The sequence below is a fragment of the Grus americana genome, chromosome 17, assembly GCF_028858705.1.
Source record: "Grus americana isolate bGruAme1 chromosome 17, bGruAme1.mat, whole genome shotgun sequence".
In the NCBI taxonomy this organism is placed as follows: domain Eukaryota; kingdom Metazoa; phylum Chordata; class Aves; order Gruiformes; family Gruidae; genus Grus; species Grus americana.
This window is the reverse complement of record NC_072868.1, coordinates 8,118,982-8,138,381: the sequence shown is the minus strand read 5'-3', so window position 1 is coordinate 8,138,381 and position 19,400 is coordinate 8,118,982. Positions and strand designations below refer to the sequence as shown.

At 41.0% G+C, this 19,400-nt stretch overlaps 2 protein-coding genes across 12 annotated transcripts in view; both read right to left on the bottom strand.

Annotated features, from left to right (window-relative positions):
- The window catches only part of STAU1 (staufen double-stranded RNA binding protein 1), a 32,405-nt gene extending 21,128 nt beyond the window's left edge, over window positions 1-11,277 (bottom strand). For 3 of the 8 annotated variants that reach the window (XM_054846017.1, XM_054846020.1, XM_054846022.1), the window contains exons 1-2: window positions 11,097-11,259; window positions 464-740 (exon numbers count right to left, since the gene is read on the bottom strand). In XM_054846017.1, coding sequence (XP_054701992.1) covers window positions 464-656 — 193 coding nt within the window. In that variant the 5' untranslated portion in view covers window positions 657-740; window positions 11,097-11,259. Of the gene's footprint in view, window positions 1-463; window positions 741-5,265; window positions 5,333-11,096 lie in introns of all 8 variants that reach the window. The other 5 variants (XM_054846016.1, XM_054846021.1, XM_054846018.1 and 2 more) reach the window with 4 other exon arrangements.
- Window positions 11,278-13,372: 2,095 nt separating this feature from the next.
- CSE1L (chromosome segregation 1 like) overlaps window positions 13,373-19,400 on the bottom strand; it is a 29,169-nt gene continuing 23,141 nt past the window's right edge. For all 4 annotated transcript variants that reach the window (XM_054845382.1, XM_054845383.1, XM_054845381.1 and 1 more), the window contains exon 25: window positions 13,373-18,984. In XM_054845382.1, coding sequence (XP_054701357.1) covers window positions 18,895-18,984 — 90 coding nt within the window. In that variant the 3' untranslated portion in view covers window positions 13,373-18,894. The remainder of the gene's footprint in view (window positions 18,985-19,400) is intronic.

Genomic DNA, 19,400 nt, shown 5'->3' with positions numbered 1-19,400 from the left:
ACTTGCTTTGAATAATTTCAAAAAGTCAGTTAATTTGTTCTTCCTTCTCCTATTTTTCCCTATTATCTATTTTTTTATTTATTACCTTTTATTCACTCTATTATATTTTATTAGCACAATATATTTATCATTAAACTGGTCATAAAAGAACTAAAGATAATAGAATTAAACAAACTATTTCAAACACATTTTTTATATTTAAAACAAGCTACTTGTAGAAAAGATGGATAGCAATGTTCTAAAAATTCTATGTTGTACACTTTTAAGTATTCTTTACAATTACAAACATTTCAATTAATTATTAGAACTTCATGGGAAAGTATGCTTCTATCTGTCTGCAACGGATTTCATTCAATACAAGCTACTGCAGACGGATAAAAATTACTTTGAAAATAATTGTAGGTGTAAGCCATCAGGGACGTATGATGCCAAACTATATATACTTATTAATAGACAATCTTACCTGCAGCTGCATTGGTGGATGTGACTGATGCAGAGGGTAAAGCAGAGTTTTGGATAGGTCTACCTGCATTTTCGGAGGGCAAAGAACTAGTAGTGGAAGGAATACTCAAAGGCTGTGAAAGAGATGGGTTTTTGTTCAATATTTGGCTCCCTGCAAGGGCAGCAGAAGGATTCTGAATTTGAACTTGAGACATGTTCACTTCCAGCCAGAGCAAATTACTGTAGGTAAACAGCTTTGAATGCAGGCAAACTCAGTGTGATGAAGCCGAATTGCTGACCTAAAATGTAAAGATGAAAAAAAGATTATACTAAATATTTAGCATTCTTTAAATAACAATCTATTGAAATTATTTCTCCATTAGCTAAAAGGGGAAAAAGTGTTCAACCAAGCATCCATTGTTTCCATTTTGTATGCAATAGGTCACTTACGCATCCAGTTTTAACAGCATATTTCATCTATATGCCCCATCGTTTAAGTTTCACATTTCTTTCACTGATAAAAGAGAAGTAGTATAGAAGCTTTACTTACGCTTGCTCATGTAAGATCAACTACCCATCTGTTTTCCCCATCACTGAATCCACTTACAAAGCAGTTACTTAAACCGATAGCCACTGCTTCTATACTAAACAAAGAGCAACTTTCATGAACAGATTACATTTCTTGCATTCTACCATTTGAAGTTAAAAGTTTTTAACTTGGAAGGGCAAGCAATAAATGCAGTCTTTACAAAACAACTATTTAGAGCATGCACCCTTTATTATAATCACAATACTTTTTTCCCCCAGGATCACCAAGAAGAATGCCTGACCATTTATGAGGGGAACACAACTGGTGTCGAGGACAAAAAGCCAAAGTAGCTATGACTGGGGAAAGGGAAGGTGTAAGAGTTCACAAATTTTATAAGCTACATGCGTTTATGAAGGTTAATTCTATTTAAGTCAGAGCGTGTCTCAATCACAGTTCAAGTGTCAGGTTAGAGTTATTTGGCCTTGCAACACTGTAAACAAGTGTTGAAAGTGCACATAGGCATCTATGTTCGTTTAAGAAAAAACACCTCCAAGCAATGAACTTGTACCAGTCGATGTGAAGTATTGTGATAGGCCTTTCCTCCACCGACAAATTAGTATTAGATTTCTCTTACACATGGATGCAACATTATCTTCATGTTCAGACAGTTAAACCTAAATTTACACTAGCAGGTTGCCAGTTTGAAGGCTAACATTGCTGCCAGAGCTCAGCCGCCCATATCCGCTTACGATCCACATATCAATTTATTCATTAAAAATAAATTTTACAACCAAGTAAATGCATTTTACACACAAAGGCAGACACGCATGCATGCATATGCTGGTCACCTATAGATTTTATTAGGGCAGCAAAAGAAGGTTTATTGTTTCGTAATTTATAGATTAAGAGAAGAGAAATCACTGCTCCAGATACTGCCAGGGAGCTATTAGTAGCAACACAACCCCACTAGTGCTCTGTAAGCTTCAAATTCTGAACCTGTGAATGGACTTCCAAATGTAAGAGGAGCAGCAATGAGTCAGAGTGAAGTTTTTAGCTACTTACTGACAAAACAAACTGAAGAGGAAAACCTAGGTTAATATATTCTCGGATACGAAGATTTATTTATTCATTTACTAAATAAGAGAAGAGGAAAGAAGCTACTGGGAAACAACAGATACACCAACAAATCTATGATATTTTTACTTTGAAAAAACATGATCAGCAAGTCAGGCTTATCTTAACACTGGCTGGATAACTTTGTTTTTTATTAGAGAGTAAAATTAGTTCAGACGACCTATACGTAGATTATACTCAAAACAAATCCTATATTTGACTACTAAATTTGCAGAAGTGAACTGTGAAAAGGGTATTAGGAGCTCCAAGAACTTGTAAGACAAAGATGAAAAGTATGTAGAATAAGACTCCAGGGTAATAATTTTGTAATCACTAAGTTTGATTCCCAGGAGCATCACTAGAAACACTGAAAATTTTCAAACATAATACAACAATAATAATTGCCTGGGAAAGACTATACAGTATTGCAGTGCAATAAAAAAAAAAAGCTAATTCCCCTCTCCTGCTGAAGTGCAATGCCCTTCAAAGTAACTGAAGTTAAACAGTTTCTAATCCACACATTTTGAGCAGACGACACCAAACATTTTTATTTTGAAGTCAGTAACATCAGGATCTTTCAGATCGTGCTGGAAAGGAAGTCTGAAATTCTTCTCAGAAAACTCTGCCTACAAGCACTTTGTTTTTAAAGCAAGGCACTACCCCTCATTTATTTGCCATCACTTGGTTTTAGGGAACATGGAATTTCAGCTCCAAAATCCATACATTAAAGTGGTACCATACAAACGCAGAGAACAGTATACTGATTCCTAGTATTTCCCCCCCAAGAAAGGAAGTCCCTGACAAGGATATTATTAGTTCACTTTCTATATTTACTGCAGAGCAGTATAGAATCTCATAGCCATACAGCTTAGACTGCTTCTGTCTGGAGACAGCTCTGTCTCCATCAAGAGTTATAACCATCAGTGTTCAGCTTGAAAAAGCTCTTCTTCAAACACCTCTGGTTAGAGTAATATTCAGGACAGACAGTTCAGCCATTATTTACAAAAATAAGTAGAGACTTGAGGTCACATCCTAGTGCTTGAAACAAAGTTTTGGAAACTGATCCAATTTCAAATAGACTTCAGCTGTCTACATTTCACGACCAGACAAAAAAAAAAAATGCTGCAGAGGTGTTCATAGTTCATAACCTGCTTACTCTCACCATAAAGACCAACTGCCCAACTTCTTCAGCAGTCTGCCTGCTCAGTCACATCTGAACAGGCTAAGTAAGGACCTAGCAAAGAGTCTGAAGCACACCTCGCTGGAATTCACAACATGTCCTCCCAAATCTTTCAACAAACTGGAAGAGTTCAGCCTTTGTGTACCTTCTGGGAACCCAAAAGACTTCCAACCTCACAAGAAACCAAGTATTGAGAGTTTAAGCACAGCTCACTTCATGCATCTGTAAGACAGTAACAATCCCACCCACCCTTTTTCCAAAATGCTTTGCAATTACAAGTGCAGCCATGATTTGATGACCATAATGACCATACAAGTACCTGGCCACTGGGGTCATTAATTTAGCAAGAAAGAAAAGATGTGCTCAACAGGATCCGGTGAGTGCTCCTTTCCATGACTGTTACTAAAGGTAGAGGAAGGAAAAGCTGCCATGCCTAACAGAAAAGAAATTTTAAGGAGTCAACAAGCTAAATCTTTACTTGAAATAAAAATCTGAAACCTGGAGAACACACAGCTGTTCAAGGTTTCTCCCCAAGACATTCAAGTAGCTGAGTACCTGGGCACGCCAGTCTTTCGCCACAGCTGAATAGAAATTTATTATCAGGGAGAGAACTGAATTGCAATGAAAATAAAACTTTTCCAATGAATGTATCATTTTTAACCTACGTGAATATAAGGTTTGTTTCTACAATCTCACATGGTTTTATTTTCAGATCAAAAGCTGAATCGACATCCTGTGAGTTACCACCAATTCAGAACTACTTCAGAGTTCATTAGATTGCATTCAGGCAGAACCAAAGCAAAGTAGGCATTAAAAACATTTCATGAATTGTTGAAATTCCACTTTACAAATTTCTGACAATTTTAGACACTAGGTAGTAACTTACAAGATTATACCTTACAAGTTTATATATACACATATATATTATGTTTTCTTTCAAAAAACATTTAGCTCATGCTTTGACAAGCAACTTCAAAGAACAGTTTGACAAAACAAACTGGAATTTTGTTTCTATTTTTTCAGCTACCTGTGAAGCTTATGATACTGTAGTTGATTTGTGTGAAGTATTTCACTAGGGTATAAGAACACACTGTCCATCACTGCACATTTAATAATAGGGTTTTTTTGGATTATAAAAGGCTTTATAGTGCTTTTACAAAGTAATATGCCCTCTACCCTATAACAGGCTTACAAAATCCTAACTATCCAAGAAAAAGCATCATAATCTAGAAAGTTGAGGCTAACAACTTAGAAAGGCTGTTTCAGTGGATAGAGAAACAAAGAGATGCCAATATTTTGGGTGATTTCCCCATGTAATCGGGGGTTAGCTACTTCAAACTTCTCAAGACAAATACTAGGACAAATAACTGACCCCTATACAATACTCAAGGCATTGACAGAACTTAAAACCACTCACAAACATTGAAAGATTGGTGAATGAACGAATGTTTTACTCATATGATCTTAGCCAGCAGCTAATCATGTAACTTGCTCCTTTCCTATCCTTCCACACTCACCTTTCGCTATCTCAGACATTATTTTAAATTCAATGACCTATGGACAATAATAAACTTAGAGAGATGGATTTTCAGATGACAGAGCACTGTTCCCCACTCCAGTTAAATTTTTGTTTTCTTTTGGTGCATCAATGCCTGGAATATTCCCAGAAATTTTGAATACATTAAAATGCAAAGCTCAGAAGTCACTAAGGTAACCAAAAGGCAAGCAAACGTAAAGATCTGAACACCGTCTCAGTCCACTCAGCCAAAAACAAATTAAAATCTTCCTCTCTAAAAGAAATAATGTAGTACTTTCAGATAAAAGTACTCTTGGGGCTTTTTTGTGTCATAATTCTCAAAGGTGTTGCAGATAGAAGCCAGAGGATCAAACAAAAACCAGACACTTCCTGTGGATAATCATGTTTTACCACAACTTGTGGTTTCTTTAATATGATGGAAATAAAAGGTAAGAAACTTCAATTTTTTAAGTAAGTTTCCTGTACCTTTAGAAGATCCAGAGAGTGAAGATTTGGGTTTAGTTCTGAATAGGATATTTATGATGGAGAATGCCTAAAAGGAAAAAGAGAGAGTTAGCATTTTGCTTTCTAAAGCTACAAAAAGATCTTCTGTAGTAAATGTCTCACCGCCACACTGAGTTCGCCTCACCCATTTAGATGACAAGAATTTGTATGACCATTAAATTCTCACCAAACTGCTCAACAGAGCTATGTTTTTCCAAGCAGAAATTCCAACCTGATCCAAGAATCTTCCTGCCTTGCTCCCTCCCCAAACCCCAGTGACTTTTCTTGCACAACTAGTGGAATCTCACAATAGTGCTCTTTGCAGGATTAGAAGGGTCACTTGCAATTTTTCTTTCTGTAGTAAGACTTCCGGTTCTGTAGAAGTTAACCTTCTTCCTAACAGCCCTAGAGATCAGCTACTGAAATTAGACCCAGACATTTAATTCACAAAGCCAAACCAAAAGCAAGCCACTAACCTGAGAAACTCTGGCAGCTATTAACTGCAAAAATCTGATATAAATTTTACCTTTTGGCTACATTTCCAGTCTAATGATCTCACTCATAAATAGGCATATAAAAAAAAAAATCAACCTAGCTAAAACCATTTTAGAATAAAATTGTTTCAGTACTGAATACGAAACCTGCCACTGCATGGACTGCTCTAAATGGAAATCAAAACGTATTTTATTCTGCTTACAAATATAGCACAAAGTGTTTAATCCTTCTTTTCCATGACTAAAGCCAACTGCGTGCAGATGCTAGCAACATTACTACTAGCAACAAAATGGGTAAGATCTCAATCTTGATTAAGGTTAGAAGTGGATGTAGATAAACAAGCTCTTGAATTTACTTCAGACAGCCATTTCAAAATCCTACAATGAACCTTAGAACTGTAACCAGTTATCTTGGAGGAGTCCTGCAGAACAGATGAGGTTACAGAGCTTGAAAAAGGAGGACATCGTGCCTATTTTTTTAACTGGAGAGTGAAGAAGGGAGACGAGAGGATTACAGTCCTACCAGTCCAGCTTTTCTTCTAGAAGTTTTTCTGGAGGCTTAACTAAGCACCTGGAAAACAAGGAAACGGATAATACTCCCAGGTGGGATCAAAACCAAGCTGTATAAAGACAACTGAATTTTCTCCAGCCATGTCTGGTGGTCTAACCAGGCTCAACTCACATCACTTAATCTCAGCAGGTGCAAGGTTCAGCGCTGTCTGCTGATCAAACACACAGCGAAAACCCACCAATTGACACCCGCAGAGCGGGAAAGGAGTTACAACCAACAGAACATCATTACCTAACACAAGCCAATGCCGACAGACTCTTTTAGGAAGAGCAATCATTGCACTGAGATGCAGAAATGGAAAAATAGCCTGAGAGATATCTGCAGTAGCCCTCCTACTCTGTACTCAGTGTCACTGAGCCTGCAGCTGGAGCATGCTTCAAGACAGATGTGGACCCAGTTAGCAGAAACAAAGTAGGAAAATCTCAAACCACTCAGCTTTAGAAAAATATAACCTATTGTCTAGGGGTTGTATATGCTGAAGCGGAGAGGGCTGGCTGGGCCTGACAACCAGCAGTCTTCAAGTACATAAAAGGTTTTTGGAGTGGAAAAGAATAATCTCTTCTTCATGCTTAAAGTGACAGAACTAGAGGCAAGAGGCTTAAAAGGGCATCAAGAAAATGCTTTCTGATAGTAATGGTTGCAATGAACTATACTGCTTTGGGTGATAGAGGTGACTTCACTGCTGGCAATCTTCAAGTAATTGATAAATACCCATTTAGAATAAGGCTGGCATACCTGACACCGCACAGGGATGGACTACTGCACTCCCTTGAGTCCCTCCCAGCCTGGATTCCCATGACTGTGAACAGACTCTCATGTACCTGTCTGTAACAGCACATTTCCATTAAGAGGAAGACAACAGCCTTGTTGTTAAACAACAGGTTTGGCAAAAAGGGGGATCTCACATGGGTCCTACTGCAGACTTGCTCTGAACTCTGATAAACTACTTGAAAATACAAGAGAGACTAAATGCTCAAAGAAATAGGTTTTATTCATTGTCGGGACCAGAATATGGAAAGGTGTCCTATTCCTTAGGATGCATACATTTGGAAGGCTGGAAGTTGTGAGGTTCTTATTATGCTACTTGTAACAAACTTGCACGTGCGCCCCATTACAAGTTTCTTTGCATTCATTCATGACCCACCAGCACCAGGCAGGCAGGGCTTTTCATGGAACGAGAACAGAGTAGAGTGAGAAACAGAACAGATAAAACCATCGAAATTCAAATTGCAAGGACTTCTTGACATCACCAACTAAAAATCATGTCATAACATCCAAGAAAAAGTTTTAGCTATAGGAAATGAGGTTTTAAATTAAGCATTAATTTCTTTCTGAAAAGCAGATGCTTCCTAACATAGTGCATTTGAACAGTTACTGACCCTTCAGTTACACAGCAAGGAAGATTGTTCCTTACCAACAACAAACTCTGTTCTCAAAGCAGGAGAGTTCATTTATCCCTGTTTCACAGATGAGCAACTAGAACACAAACCCCAAGTCCTATCCCTGCAAAAGGATGTAGGTATCCAAGGTGGAGGCTAGGCAGAACTGAAACAACTAAACCAGCTGTGGAATGCACAACATTTACTCACTGACCCTTTGTCACCTGTATTTTTACATCTGTTGCCACTCAACAGCAACCAACCCTCATTTGGGTAAATGCACAGCATTGCAGTAGCGCTTATCTGCCACGCAGGAACCATCCGCTGAGCTGGTCCGACAGAGGCGGCAACGTCCCCAGCTCAAATCAGGATTTACGGTCACATCAAAGACAGACCCACTGTTCAACAATGACATTTTCACCTGTTGTTTGCAGACCAGGGAATATTACAATGCATTCATTACCTAGACAAAATATTGGTTAGAAAGATTCCCTCTCGCCCACCTTTTTTAAAAGGAGTTTTAAACAACTCAAATGCGGTGGCTGAGGCTCTTTTGTCCCACTCTCAACCATTCCAGAGCATGGAGAATAAATTTCCACAAACTTTAGGAGGTTTGTTGAAATGGCTCATTTCCTAATATACCTTTGAAAAACCCACATCAGTGGTAGCTTTGCAATATATAGCATAACATTCTAAAGCCTTTGACTGCTGCAAGTGTTTAAGAACAACATCTAACTATTTACAATTGGAAAGTCTAAATAAATACACACTAGCAATCGAGAGAAAAAAAAAGACTACAAATTTTACAGACTTAAGGCTATTTACACAAAATATAAAACACTAGCTGAACAATGTTTTCTTCTTAGATAAATCTTTTTCTATAATATTTGGGCAAGAGAAGGTACATCTCAAAGGCAACATTCACTGTAGAAGAAGATGATGCTCTTTTTGAGTACTGGTAAGATGAATTTTCAAGGGTGGAAATGCTAAATATTAAGCAAATTAGTTTGGGAGCTGAAACATGGATTATTAATATGAGAACAGGTGATGAAAAGCTAAAATTTGAAAGTAAAATCTGAAGGAAAAGAGGGAACTAGCAGATGTACGCATAAACCAGACCGTTCCAAATATAATGCAAAATAATAAACCAGAAAGTGGTAAGTCAATCATGAATAAAGATAAATGCTTAAATGCTTACTACTAGCTGAATTAGTTAGTACTGTGACAAAATATTTAATGAATCTTTTTTCCTGCAGTAGAACACGTGAAAAAAAGCCCACTGACACTGATTATGGTTAACATGGTAATCAGTGCACAGATCTCCTCTATTGTTCCAGTTGTATCTTCAAGAACTCTAATAAAATAATCAACCCCTCGGCAAGGATCCTAGGCAAAGAAATTAAAAAAATTTTTTTGGAAAGTTCATATGTCTTCAGAATACAGTTGCTGTTCTTCAGTAGGATCTGAAAGGCACAGAGCAGTTTTCACTCTTGCTCTAACTTTGTACAGTTAGAGCATCCCACATTTATTTCAACCTATGAATACTTTAATTTTGCCACAAAATACCTAATACTTTGACTAACTGGTACTGATAGTGAAAAAATGTTTAATGATAAATGTTATGAAAAATTTCAAACAAAGAAAGAGTGGCCGCTTAAAACAATAATAAAAAAGAATTGTATCTTGCATACATTTTTTAAGGAGAGTTTTGAAATGAGATTCTAATCCAGCATCAGAAAATAGAAAATAGGTAAAAAATTCAACTAACTGGCTCTTTAAATTTTCATCAAGATGTGACAGACATCCAGTGAATATCTCAGCAAGTTTCAGCATACAAATTTGTTGCATATATGACATGATCAATAGACAAATCAGAGATCGCTTTATTACATCATAGCTATAGCTGCATCATTAAAACTCAAGTTTTGATGTTCACTAGTATTTAAAAAAATACAGTTCTGCTAGTTTGAGCAAGGGAACTATGTAGCACACTTGCATGAGCGAGTTAGAAAAAAGATTTTATAAATATACTATTCCAAAAGCAGACAAAGGACTTCATTCAGATATTTTATTTCACTGCTATATATACACTTAGCCTTCATTTACATTCCAAATGATGTTCCTCCCAGGTTTGCCTTAAACCTGCCAGGAAAGCAATTACAAAAATACCCAACAGATGAATAAATCAGAAAAATGGCTGTCAACACCACAAGCTACAGTATCACCTAGATGGACAACCCAATTGCATCAAACCCTGTATAACCTCTAGGACAGACAGAAGCAGCGTAAAGATTTAAAAGGAACTTGTTGCTATTACATCTCCTGAAAAACTAGTGTTGTGATCAAAAACCAGTGAAGAGTGAGGCCGGTGCAGTGATGGCTGCCAAACCCAGCGGGCAACAAGGAGAAAGTGTGATGATGCCAGTGTTCAGAAAGAAAGCTAACGCTGCTAATACCAGCTGTCTGGGTGTTTGCACTGTAATCTGTACAAGGAGAAGGCTGGGGGCGTCTCCTGCTGTTGTCACCGTATCTACACCTTTTATCACAACAGTCAGACAAGTCTAGTTCAGTCTCAGGAGATCATGTGCCCCTGAGACTTTGCAGAAGTATCTGACTGTTGTCACCCACTCGGGGCAATATGGAGAAGCAGGATGGCTGCAGCCACTTTCTCCAAGGGGTTCAGAGAGCCCGAAACAGCCGTGCTGCCACCAACCCCTGTTCCTGGGGGGGCCGGAGCCACCACTGTCACCCTCCGCGCTGAATCGGGGATTTTGGGCAGAGAAGGATTGCCAACGTCACCTGTCTAGAGCGCTTGGGGTGCCTGGTGCTGCTGCCAGCCCCGTCTCACGGCGGTCAGGGACCCGGCCCCGCCGCTGTCACTTCCCTCGCAGGGGCCGGCCGGGTCACCTGCCGCCCCCACCGCTCGCCCCACGGGCTTGGGGGCGCCGCGGCCGCCCGGGCAGGGAGGACGGGCTGGGGCCCGCGCATCCCTCGCCGGCGGCCCCATCGAGGCTCAGCGGGGACGGACCCGCGGCTCGCCCGCCGCTACCTGCCCCACTCCCCCCCGCGCCGGGCGCTTCCCCGCGCCGGGCCCCCGCCAGGCGGTGGGGACAGGGCCGGGGGCTGCTCACCCGGCCCGCCGCCGCCCCCGGGAGCCGGGCAAAGCCCCGTGCGGGGCGGGGAAGCCGGCGAGGGGAGAGGAGGGGGAGGAGGGGGAGCAGGGGGGGCGGGCCCGCCCGCCGCGGGGGCAGCCCCCTCCCCACAGCCCCGCCGGCACGGCTCGGCGCGGCCCCCGCTAGGCCCCGCCGCCGCCACCCCCCGCCCCGCTGCCTCGGCGCCGGGGGGAGCCCGGGCCGCCTCCCCCCTCACCTGGCTGCCTGGGCTGCGGCTCCCGGGCCGGCTGGTGGTGCGGGCCAGCGGGCGGCTCAGTCCATGGGCCGGGTCCCGGGGGGGGGCCGGGGGGCGACCGCGGCAGCGGAGGGAGGCGGCGGGCACAGGGCAAACACTAAAGAGAATGAGCGGGGCCAGCTCCGGCCGGGGAGGAAGTGACGCACCGCGCCGGGAGGCGGGGCGGGGGATAGCCAATCGAGAGCGGGCGAGCCCCCGCGGGTACCGCCCCCTCCGCGCTCTCAGCCAATGAGCGCGGGGGCCGCCTGGGAGCACCGCCTCCTTCACGAAGACTACAAGTCCCGGCGTGCCCGGCGGAAGAGCCGCAGCCCGCCTCGGGGGGGACTACAGCTCCCGGCGTGCCCCGCGCGCGTCAGGGCCGTCGTGCCCCGTCAAGATGGCGGCGCCAGAAAAGGGAGCGGGTCGGGCTGGGTCGCCACCGCTCGCGGTCTCCTTCCTCTGGGGCCCAGCCCCCTCCCCGCCCGTCTACCTCCCGCTCCGGGGACCGGCACCCCCTTCGCTCAGCGGGCGAGGGCGATCCGAGGGCCCTGTTCGGGGGGCAGCGGAGGGGCGTCGTGAGGGCCCGCACGCACGGCTGGGCCGCGGCCGATAGCGTGTACGCGGCCCTGCGGGAGCGGAGCCCACCCGGGGACAGCCCGCCGTGCGCTGCTGGGAAAGCGGCCCCGTACGAGGCTCCCGCGGCGCGGCGAGAGGCCGGCGGCTCCGCGGGGAGACAGCGGTACGCGCCGCAACCGCCCCCTGCACCGCGCACCTGCGAGGCACAGGGCTCCTCTGCGGCCCTGCCATCCGCCTCTGTGCCCCGCGCTCCGCTGGTGTCCGGATAACGCAAAGACACGTATATAAAATCCCCGTTTCCTACTCCCATCACGGCATTTCTGGGAAAAGGAAAATCTGAAGCAGAAGAAACGCAGAACTTGCTGGCCCTCCCCCGGGAAGCCTGGTCTGCCTTCACAGGGAAAGGAAAGGCCGAAGGTGTATCTGTGTTCGACACGGGCACGTTCAGGTTAAACAAACATCAGAGTAAAGTTGTTTTTAAATAAGGAGTTAATAGCGTCTGTCAGCCAACACAACTAAGAAACTATTTAAAAAAAAAAACCCTCAAATTTCAAAATACATGACTGGGATGGAAAAATTGTGTTGAACCTCAGAAGATACACAAGTAAAACCAGTAACTACGTATGTGCAAAAACCTTTGAGCAAGTATCGGCCAGGAAAAAATTCCACAGGTTGTGAGTAGAGCTGCACAGAACTGACATTACTTAACTCTGCAGCTGATTGCATATAAACTCCACATCTACATCTGAATGTAAAAGGCATGTAAGCTAAATCTGTTTAGTTCCTATGCGCAGCTTTAAATTTTCCCTCTTTGTGTCTATCCCTCCATTTCCCAAAGCCCCCCCAACTGCCAATAATTGCCTGCCTCTACCTTCACCATGGCGCTCCGTGATTTTGGGATTGGTTTTGCTGGACTCTTGAAATTATGACCTGGAGTGAATCCATGTACCTTAGCTAAGTCAAAACCAACATAGGAATGTATTTTGCATTAAGAAAGCAAAAATTCCAGCATGCCACTTCTGAAGTCTGTAATTTCTAGCAATTTTAGATTTGCCATACAACTCAAGCCTTTAAATACTGTTGTGTAGCTTCAGATGCTGTAGCTCTTGAAAGAAGAGTGAAAACTACATTAGCAGTAGTATGCAGCTGTCCAGTGAACTTCTGACATAGCGCAACTTTCCCTTCCTGGTCACTGTAGCAATTGAAATGCCCTACAAGATTTAAATAAATGCCATCATTAATTTTTCTAAAGTTAACTCTAATTATTTTAAAGACAATGCTTTTCCTAACCTGTGTGATTTCTTAAAGCAAAACAACTGCTTTTTATGACAAATCTGCACTAGCAAAGAAGCTAGCAAAAATTACAGTATGATATTAAACAGTCCCCAGTTGTGCTAGAATAGGTCAATCCATTCTGTCAGAAAAAGACAGTGTGAGAACTTTTTGGTTTAGAAATCTTTCTTAATACGTAAAAATACATTTTAAGTTACAAGGTTGTGTTTAATCCCTATGGCATCATTAAACTGCAAGTCAGTATTTCTGCCATTGTCCAGCAAAATCATTTGGCATCCAGCCCACAACATTTACCGACTGAATAGACGTAAATGCAAAAGCCTTCATATTTAGTGGGGAGAATCATAACTACAACATTTCAGCAAAACCAAATCAGAAATAAAAACCAATATACCTAAAGCTCCATGTCTGTATTTAATACTGATATGGATTCCAAAGATACCATAAAGAAAATACATCGTACACTTAAAATCAATTGACAATATAGCATTTAAAAGACATTCTCCAGAATATAAGTATATAGATATATATCCCATATCACATTTAAACATCTATTCATATGTTCTTGTGGTCTGTTGCATAATAATATGTGCTGTTAGATGCTTTAATTATTCTAAGCCAGCAACAGTTATATTTCAGAAGGAAATGACGTTTCAATTGTTGTGTAATCATCACTGCAAGGCTTCATGTTGTCTGTAACAGAAACAACATTTGTGCAGGTTTTTCGTAGAAAGTTAGGTGGAGACAGGGAATGACAAAGCTAGCTTTTTTTTTCCCCCAGATTGACTTACATTAAAAATTCAGTTTTATGTTCTCTTTTTCCAGAAAATTGACTTCTGGATAAGTGTAAAATCTGCACAATTGGGACAAAAAGTATCCACAGCCAGATTACAAAGCTGACCATAATTTAAGCAAATATATATGTAATTCAAAAGTCCGAGGAGCACGTGACACACCACTTCAAATACCCAACATGTTTGTCTTTCCCTTTGAAGGATATTTACTCCTCCAGTACACGTGTGATTATTAATTATTTGAAAATGTTACAAGAGACTTTTCCACTCTTCTTTATGCAGCAGCTTAAACAAGGACAGAGACCTATTTCTAGCTAATAATAATTTGTAAAGTATTTGAAACTTACATTTAATTTTACAAAGGAAGCAGTACTGTAATTACAGTATTTTCAGATGTTCATGTAGAAATCTGATATTTGTTATTAATATATTTTCTTTGTTAAATAATTACTTCAAAATACTTCTTATATCAGGCACAAAACCAGAGTGTGAATTTCTCTTCACAGCTTTTGAAAATGGAAACTTTTTACTAGGAAGCTAAATATATGAACTAGCTGTGCTAAAGCCCCTTTATTCTGCTTTTCTGACATGTTAACTCATTTGTAACAAAATACCTTTTACTTTCTATTAAGATTTATTCCTTTATTATTAAGGTATTTTCTTCTATTCTCATCTTGAATACAATACAGTAAGTCCAGCATAAGCTTTGACCTCATGTGAATTAGAAGATTATTATTTAGAGAGAAAATTTTAAAGCCTATAGTCACTTTGCAACTAGGTGTCAACAGAAGCCACCAAGCTTTTCATGTACTAGCTAGTAACTACTATTATAGCCCATATTCCCCAGGAACACCTCAGATTTCCTCTAAACTATATTAAAGGCAAAAATGACTTGATTTAAATAAGTAAGGGTAGAAAGCTAAGGGGAAATAAAGATTTATCCTGCTTTCTGATAGCTAGGTAGATTTACAGATAGATTTAAATGTTCAGAGAGAAGTCCTGCCTGGAGCACATCTCGGTCAGTTAACAACTGCACAATTTTAAAAGTAAATGCCTGAAACAGGAGAAAGTGTCCTTGTAATACTGCTGAGAGTTAAAAAAATACATGACTCTTCTTTCAGCTTTTTTTTGTTGACAGAATCTGCAAAACAGGTAACAGGTACTGAGAAATACTATTGTTTCTGTGAAGAAAGGATTAAGCTGTTTTAAGATAAAAATCAAGATGTGACATGGGGAGCTTTGGGAGCAGGAAAGCGCCAAAGCCATTCATGAGCACAGGGTATAGCTGTGTCCAAACCAGCTTTCCATGAACTCCTGTGCACTCTATTTGTCAGGGAGACAATCCACTCCAGTAGATACAGCTGGACGCCTAGATCTCAGCACTGCCACAGCCACACTGGTTTTATCCCAGTTAGCACAGGTGTACAGATGCTGCACTGCAAACTTCTTCCAGAGTTTCATCAAAATGTTTCAGCATTTCAGCAGCATTTTTGACAAAAAATGTACAAAAATGAGCAAACTTCAGGGAAGGGTGAAGAACTGTAAACAATAGATTGCTGTGACCAGCTTTGAGCTGGAATCTCACACGATGCCTTAAGGTCAGCTCATGCTCTGTCAGCTCTGATCTGGTCTACCCCTTCCCAACAATGTTACAGCGCTCAGGAAGGCTGTTCTCGTGGAAAGGTCACAGAATGAGTACAAAAGTATCTGCAACAACCAAAGTAGTGCAGCCTGATGGAAGGCACATTCCAGCAAGCAACTGAGCGCCTGAAGAAAAATCCAGTTTTCTGAAAGCAGAAGTCAGCGGAGAGAAAGAAGGTGCTCTGGCCTCATCAGAGAATTTTTAGAATGCAATGTCTGGCTCACTGAGAGGATGACTCTTATCTTAGCGTGTATTTATATGAAGAAATAAGAGAGACAGAACTTTGCTTTAGTATGCACTGCCACCATTGCAGGAATGCTGGTAGTACTGTGGCCCATTCACAACCCAAGAAAACAGGAATATGTACTGGTCTTGAGGGTGGCGGTGGTTTATTTTTAATTTTTTTTTTCCTCCTTAAACCAACAATCAGGTATTTCTTCAGCTACAAAAGCCTCAGAAGGTTAGTTAGAAGCTGACAGCCACAAGTCAGTCAGTAGGCTCCAAAAAAGGACAGTAGATAGAGCTCTCTGGTGTCAAAAGATCCCAAAATAGGTGGCCCTTTGCCCATTTCGTACTCAAAAAGGAAGAAACAATCTTTTTCCTCTTGAATTTGAATAATTTACCATTAGTAGCTGCAAGGGATAATTGGCTACTTATTTTCAGAAGTGTTTCAGAAGAAGATCTCAGGTGATGGGCAGGAGTTAACTGTCTAACATTGAATGAAATACTCCCAAGTCTGCAGAAGATCCATTGACACCAGATGTTTCCAGCCTGAGCTTTCTAAAGAAAATGGTATTTGCCAAGTGTTTAAGAAGGGATATACTGAAGAGTGGCCTAGAAAAGTTCAACAATCTTGCGAAAAACTGTTATGACATCGCTTGCATCAGTTTCCACTAAAATTAACAGATAACTATAGTTGGAACATTGCGTTGCCTTCTGAATCTTGAGAACAGGAGGTGTCAGAAGTAGCAATAAGGTCTCCACCTAAATGAAGGTGAGGGTGCTGCCAGTAACATTTGCCTGTAGACACGGAGATGCCTCTGCTTGCCTGCACTACACTTGAAAAGTTCATTTCCCTGAAAGGGTAAGTGCTCTATACAAACACCCGCATGCCTTATGAAATCTGCAGAATATGTCAGGACTAAATAACACGTCACTAACAGTGCCACAGCCACAGCCATGTCTACAAAGTCTAAGTTACTCAACTCTGAACTAAAGGACAAGTATGCCACTAGTATTTGTTGATCTGAAGTCACTTAGGCACTTATTCACACGGAATGTCTGTCCAACAACAAAAAGTCACACGTTGCAGGAAGTGCAAGATAGTGAACATCAAGAGTCACTGATAGTTTTCCACTCAGAGGAGCCAATTTTTCTTTGGCTACCTTGGAACAAAAAAGTTCTGACTTGCTGTAAATCCTGTCCAGTTCCATCTGCATTGGTACTGGTAAGGTAAGAAACATCTGTTTGCTCACATATCTCAGCAACCTGGTCCCTAAAGAAATCTTGCTTAGAACTGCAGAACTAAGATGGTCTAATACAAGCCCCTTGATAGAGCACAGTGCTGAAGAACCCCATTTCAGCACAAGGTTATCTAGCATACATGCATAATGAACTGTCTACTTGAGTAGATGCAAAGGCAGCACGTCAAATTGCTGTTACATGACCACCAGTACCAATTTAATTCTGGTTGAGGCTGATAGCAAAAAAAGGTCTGCGAGTTCTCTGTAGAACTGTTCTCCCTATTATCCACGGAAAAAAGACAAAGCTGCAGAGCAGACAGAGTTCTGAGTGTTCTTTTGGCTTGCAGGATTTGAATGACCACAGCTCCATTAAAGTTGCCATTCGAGGTAGGCAGCCAGTTCCTTACAAATGTCACACATCTCCCATGTGGTTTCAGCCTGTCTATTGAAATTCATTCTGCAAGGCGCTTTGGCAAACTTGTAACACACATCACAGTCTCTCTCATCAGCATTAAGGCAGATGCTTTTCATCATCACCACTGTATTATTTCACACTTAAGAACTGCTTTCACTTCATACCTATGAACAAAGAGGGTCTGACATCGCGTGACAGACCAGATTCAAGAAAACCTGTTGATGCTGACTCATTTAATACATTTTTAGGCACTTAATAGTTTAAATCCATTGTCTAATAAGCAACTCACTTCTTTATGTATGAAGAGGTATGGTCAGCATGCACTCTCACATGGCAGCCACAGATACTAAGGAAGAAAGAGACAGCTGATTCTGCTCTGTTTCACCCCCAGTAAATCCAGTAACTTTCTTGATACAAGGCCCAGCTTCAACAGACATTCTAGCTACAAAAAACCAGTCCTGATTCGTCATCTGCAGAATTTCTGTGGATAACTAACTAAAAACAAAAAAAATCTGTCATGTACGACATTGCTTAATATCACACAAGTCTGAGACTTCACTCTTATACAGACTGAAAAACTCTTGAATAATTAGATTGATTTATATCCCTGCAGTACCAGTGCTCCAAAGCCTATGGTCTAGTAGTTTGGTGCCCAGGCCACCTGAGAATGGAGTAAGGCTCAGGCGTTGAACTAGTCACTTAAACAGTCATAACTAAGGTAAACCGATGCAACTGGAACTCAAGGCTACCAAACCTAATCAGCATATTTATGAGGAGACAGGGAGAACATCCGAGTTAAACTTAACTCTAAGATCACTGCTTCAGTTTTAATACATCACTAAAAATCCATGTGGAGACTGACACCGGCTCCAAGAGGGTGTATTAGTTGCTTTTGCTGCTCTATACTGACATGACTTGTTCAAAGAGAAGGGGTGCACCTGTTGATGAATATCAAGAGTGAGAATAGCTTTGGATCTTCTGCCAAAGCTTTAGATTTGCTCTGTATGATCCTGCAATGTATTTAAACTATTACTTAAGATAAAGAAAAATCCTCACAGTCCCACTATTTTATATTCTATCCTAAGTTTTAAACATTATCTTTTTTTAAGCCAACTACATTCTTCTAAAACAGTAAGCGCACAGTGACAGGCATTTTAAACAAGTACTTGTTATTTATTCACAATTTAGATAAAGTTTAAGGAAAGACAAAAGAAATACAAAGGACAACATCAAAATGAAAAGGAATTTTAGTGACCGAAGTGAGTTTCTACAGCCAGTGCTCTCCATACATGTCAAAATGTTACCCAAACACTGCAGGTGCAGATTTCAAATAAATCCCATAACAAACTGCTATGACTATTCCCTTTGAAATTAAACTGGGAATGAAAGTTAGCCACCTTTTACCTATGAGTACACAAACCACCAAATTCTTTCAATTTCTGCTTAAAGCCACATTTATCATTTACAAGATGGATTCTGCAATACATTTTCAAGTAGCATTTTTCATTTTGTCTGAGCTCTGCTATAAAAAAAAAGTCAGTGTCAACCTTCTGTATAACAAAACAGCTTTTGATGTTGCTTGTGGAATATATGCAATTCAGAGCAGTGTCACACTTGCAGCTTGGAGGTATCCTTGGAGATACTGCAACGCTTCTGCATTCAGACTAGTACTCAGCATTGATGGAACCTTAAAACATACGATAGAGCAGAAGTGTCAATGTGTGTATACATTAAACTACTGCTATATCCTGTTAATCACTGTGTCAACATATGGTATAAAGTCAAACGACATCCTGAGAGCAGCAGTTTTTCACTGTGAAAGCAGTTGCTGGAATTATAATTCCTGATGCTGACAGTTTTACGTACTACTTATCTGAATCAAGTATGAAAGAAGAGTAGAGAAAACCTTCAGCTATTAAAGCACGTATCTGGATGCAGCAAACATCAGACCTCTCAGGCAATCTTTACTTACCAAATCTTGACCAAAGACACTATGGCTTAAAATAGTTAACTGTAAACTTAACTTGTTTAATTTAACATGAGTCGCCTGAAATTTCCTGAGTACGTACAATTGGAGACAGGTATTAGTTATATACCTACATG